General features: G+C 36.7%; 1 protein-coding gene across 1 annotated transcript in view; it reads right to left on the bottom strand.

Moving 5' to 3' along the window:
• EMWEY_00045150 (hypothetical protein, conserved) overlaps positions 1-2,851 on the bottom strand; it is a gene marked incomplete at both ends in the record, with an annotated part of 7,268 nt that extends 4,417 nt beyond the window's left edge. Inside the window, 8 exons of the mRNA XM_013479096.1 lie at positions 45-124; positions 391-544; positions 736-848; positions 1,008-1,096; positions 1,288-1,470; positions 1,693-1,795; positions 2,016-2,378; positions 2,542-2,851. Of these exons, the coding sequence (XP_013334550.1) occupies positions 45-124; positions 391-544; positions 736-848; positions 1,008-1,096; positions 1,288-1,470; positions 1,693-1,795; positions 2,016-2,378; positions 2,542-2,851 (1,395 nt within the window). The remainder of the gene's footprint in view (positions 1-44; positions 125-390; positions 545-735; positions 849-1,007; positions 1,097-1,287; positions 1,471-1,692; positions 1,796-2,015; positions 2,379-2,541) is intronic.
• Between the last annotated feature and the right edge of the window lie 2,149 nt (positions 2,852-5,000).

Raw genomic sequence — 5,000 nt, 5'->3', positions numbered from 1 at the left:
CTAAACCCTAAACCCTAAACCCTAAACCCTAAACCCTAATTTACCTGTTGGAGGAGGTGTATAGTTAGATATAAATCAATCTTTGGATCTCTTTCTTGTGCAGCTGTTAAAATTATTGAGGAATCTAAAAAAAACAAAAAAAGGAGACAAAAAAGGAGACAAAAAAGGAGAAAAAAAAAAAAGAGATAAAAGGAGACATAAAAGGAGATATAAAAGGAGACATTTATTTGTTTGTTTGTCTCCTTTTTCTTTCTATATTTATTCCTTTCTTTCTATATACCTCTGATCGTCTTTACAACTCCCTAAACCCTAAACCCTAAACCCTAAACCCTAAACCCCAAACCCTAAACCCTAAACCCCAAACCCTAAACCCTAAACCCTAAACCCTACCATCAGAAGGAAGTTTATGAGTTAATGAATCAAGAATAAGAGAAGTAGATACAAAAGATCTAACTTGTAAAACCCTCAAGAGAGAAGCAAGAAGATCTCTTTCTTGACGACAAGAAGAATTCAAATAAAATGATATATTTGATGATAGGGTTAGCTGCATATACACCCCAAAACCCTAAACCCTAAACCCTAAACCCTAAATATACCCTAGATACAGTAAATACAGAGAGGGGAAGAGATAAGCAAATACTATAGCGGATCTACATGAATAAGAATCGTAAACCCTAAACCCTCATAAACAAGTCTGTCTAATAAACCCTAAACCCTAAACCCTAAACCCTAAACCCTTGCCTGGAATAGAGTGGGAGAAGAAGGATCGAGTTCAATTGTTGGTAAACTTGCGGTGTATTTACAAATAAATTCCCTTCTGCTTGCCTTCTCCTCTAATTCCTCTGGTGCTGCAACAAACCCTAAACCCTAAACCCTAAACCCTAAACCCCTAAACCCTAAACCCTCAAAAATTGAACACAAATCGCTGCGGACTGTAGGTTAAAATCAGATTTTAGGGTTTAGGGTTTAATAAGTAAGGGAATTAGGGTTTAGGGTTTAGGGTTTACGAGGAAGAGCAACAAGGACTTTCTCTGAATCAATCTCTACAAGAACTTCTGCTTCGTCTGTTTGCTCTAAACCCTCATCACGAGATGCTCTGCATATTCACACAAACCCTAAACCCTAAACCCTAAACCCTAAACCCTAAATCCTAAACCCTAAACCCTAAACAGGTTTTTACTCGTTTATCCTCCCAAAAGGCTATATGAAACCCAAACCCGTAGCCCCTCCTAACCCCTCCCCCCCAAACCCTAAACCCTAAACCCTAAACCCTAAACCCTAGCATACCTTGTACATCGGAAGGAAGATTTATCCTTGGATATAGCAGAGAGTACGAGGGTTTTTAGGGGTAACCCTACTTGTAGGGGACCAGTAGATAAGAATTTTCTTCCGTGTAAACCCCCGAGGGTTTTAGGTACTGCACAAACCTCCATATATGCTCCTATATCATCTGCTGTTACAGGGTATACGCTGTATACACACAAACCCTAAACCCTAAACCCTCATAAACCCTAATAATAAACCCTTATAAACCCTAATCAACAAATAATCAACAATAATCAACAATAATCAACACTAATAAACCCTAATATGCAATATGGTGGCATAAACCCTTGCTGTAATCCCTATTGAACTCGTAAGTGCAGTAAACCCTAAACCCTAAACCCTAAACCCTAAACCCTTAATTCTTACTTGCTATTAATGCCTTGTATTTGTGTAGATACACCCGAAGACTTAATTCTTCGCCAAGTAAATTGACACTCAGATGTTACATCTATTGATAGATTCCCCTTCTCTGTACACAATAAACCCTAAACCCTAAACCCTAAACCCTAAACCCTAAACCCTACATTATATATTCATTTATATATATACCTTTATATATTTATATTTATTTATACCTTTCTATTCAGATCAATTAACACATTTTATTTATTATAATTTTATTTATTTATTTATATTTATTTATTTATTTATTTATTTATATTTATTTATTTATTTATATAGATATTTACCATCAGCTGCATGCGTTGTTGCTAATAATTGTCCCTTTTTTGTATAATCAACAGATAAAGTAAAGTTTGCTTCTCCCCATACTTTATGGCACCTTTCTCCTGCTGCTGCTGCTGCTGCTGTTGCTGCTGCTGCTGCTGCTGCTGCTGATGTTGATGCTCCTCCTCCTCCGGTACCTTGGGTACCCCATCCACCTGCTGCTGCTGCTGCTGCAGCTGCAGCAGCTGCTGCTGCAGATACACCCGAAGAAGGAGGAGGCAGACCGGGGATCGATCCCAGGGAGACGATCCCAGGGATCGCACTAGGGGCAGAAGATAATGCATGCCCAGCAGCAGATACAGCAGACCTCCATAGTAGCTCTCCTCCTAATCACACACAAACCCTAAACCCTAAACCCTAAACCCTGTAGAGAGAGGAGTATTATCCTATACAATCCGTATAGATAGAGGGGGAAACAGTGTGCAGGGATATCCTTAAGGAGGTAAATTATTCAATATTAGGGTTTAGGGTTTAGGGTTTAGGGTTTACCAGATTTAACGTGCTCCCCCAACTCCGACACAGCAACAGTCAATACCCTCCCGATCTTCTGAGGGTCTAGGGCGACAGGGGGCCCCCTACTGCCCGCAAAGGGGCCCCCCATGGGGCCCCCCATGGAGGCCCCCAAGGGGCCCCCCATAGGGGCCCCATCCTTGGCGTTACCAGGGAAAAGGGTACCCTGGGGGCCCCCCTGGGGGGCCCCCAATTCGTCAACTATTGAAGAACTGGAGGGTTTAGAGGAGACGACAAACTCATTAGAGTCATCGGAGACAAGAGAAGTGCATCCAGTAAAGAGGGACATGACGGTGGCGAGCTGTAAACCCTAAACCCTAAACCCTCGTTTAGGGTTTGGCTGCCGGCCAAATATAATGAAGGGGCAAATGTGCCCTAGAAAGGCGGGCAGTAAATAGGAGAGATGGTGAGTAAATCCTTTTTTATGTGTTGATGAGGGTTTAGGGTTTAGTAAAGTTTAGGAGAATTTATTAGGGTTTAGGGTTTAGGGTTTAGGGTTTGCGAAGGTCGCGATGAGTCTCAGGCCGCCTCAAGCGGCGGGGTTTTTTCGTGTTTTTTTGTCTTATTGGGGTTTAAATAAATGCAGAATACAAAATTAAAACAAAAAACATAATTAAAAAGAAAAAAAACCCTTAAAATAAACCATAAAAACCCTTTTTTTGTTTTTTTTTGTTGCCGACTGCTGCGCCGTCGGCAGCGGACGGCAGCGGCGGTCGGTGTTGTACGTACACCGCAACTCACCCCTCTTATTAACACATTTTATTTTATTTATATTTATATTTCTTTTTTTTATCTAGGGTTTAGGGTTTAGGGTTTAGGGTTTAGGGTTTGACACATAGGCAGCAACAATTATGCCCACCAACTACATTTACTACAGCCCAGCGACGACGCAAAAAAATACAAAACGTAACGACCTACTAAACCCTAAACCCTAAACCCTAAACCCTAAACCCTAAACCCTTAAAATGTAGTCTAAAATTGAGTCGAAGAAAAGGAGATACAGGAGAGAATTAGGGTTTAGGGTTTAGCCAAAACCCTACAAAAACCCTCTCCGCCCGTAAAAACTGAGCAAAACCCTACAAACCCTACAAACCCTAAACCCTAAACCCTAAACCCTAGGAATTCAAGCAAGACAATTATCCACTAACACTAATTTTATTTATTTCTTCTTTGCTGTTTATTATTAACTGTCTCTTCTTTTTTATTTAGCGTTTGTCTCTTTTTTTTATTAATTAATTGTCTCTTTATTTATTTATTTATTTATTTATTTATTTATTTATTATTTTATTTATTTATTTGTCTCCTTTATTTATTTGTCTCCCTTTTTGTCTCTCTTTCTTTGCCTGTCTCTCTCTCTCTCTCCTTCTCTCCCTTATATAAGTGTCTCCTTTTGTCTCCTTAGCTAGCTAGCTGTCTCCTTAGCTAGCTAGCTGTCTCCTTAGCTAGCTAGCTGTCTCCTTTTTTTCTTTGTCTTTTTTTTTTTCTTCTTCTTCCTCTCTTTTGTCTCCTTTTTCTTTTTTGTCTCCTTTTTCTTTCTTCTGTCTCCTTTTCTTTCTTTTTTCTTTCTTTTTTTTCTTTCTTTTTTCTTCCTTTTTCTTTATTTGTCTCTTTTTTTTTTTGTCTCCTCTATTACTTTTATATTTAATTAATTTATTTACTGTCTCCTTTTTTGTCTCCTTTTTTGTCTCCTTTTTTGTCTCCTTTTTTGTCTCTTTTTTTTGTCTCTTTTTGTCTCCTTTTCTCCTTTTTTCCTCTTATTTATCTGCTTATTTATCTATATATACCTAAATTGTCTCCTTTTTCTGTCTATATCCCTTTCTCTTTTTTTATTTATCTTATTTATTTATTTATTTATTTATTTATTTATTTATTTATTTATTTATCTGTCTTTTTTTTATTTAATTTATTTATATATTGTCTCCTTTTATTTATTATTTTGTCTCTTTTTATTTGTTATATTATACTAGGAGAAAAAAGGAAGAAAAAAGGACAAAAAGAATAAAAAGGAGAACAAAAAGAACAAAAAGGAGACAAAAAGAATAAAAAGGAGACAAAAAGAATAAAAAGGAGACAAAAAAGAACAAAAAGGAGACAAAAAAAGAACAAAAAGGAGAAAAAAAAGAATAAAAAGGAGAAAAAAAAGAATAAAAAGGAGAAAAAAAAGAAAAAAAAGGAGAAAAAAAAGAAAAAAAAGGAGACAAAAAAGAATAAAAAGGAGACAAGTATTAATGAATTAAAATGTTAATAAGAAAAAGAAAAAGAAAAAGGAGACACTAAAAGTGTCTCTTAATATATAATATATAAATTAGGGTTTAGGGTTTAGGGTTTAGGGTTTAGGGTTTGTATGTATCAAATAATCCAAACCCTCAGCAGACATTTGCTGCTATAAATTAAACCCTTAGGGTTAATAATAGTATATATATATATATATATATATA

The sequence above is a fragment of the Eimeria maxima genome, genomic scaffold, assembly GCF_000499605.1.
Source record: "Eimeria maxima Weybridge genomic scaffold, Emw_scaff888, whole genome shotgun sequence".
Classification (NCBI taxonomy): domain Eukaryota; phylum Apicomplexa; class Conoidasida; order Eucoccidiorida; family Eimeriidae; genus Eimeria; species Eimeria maxima.
Note: the sequence above shows the minus strand (reverse complement) of the source record. Positions and strands in the feature narration are given on the sequence as shown.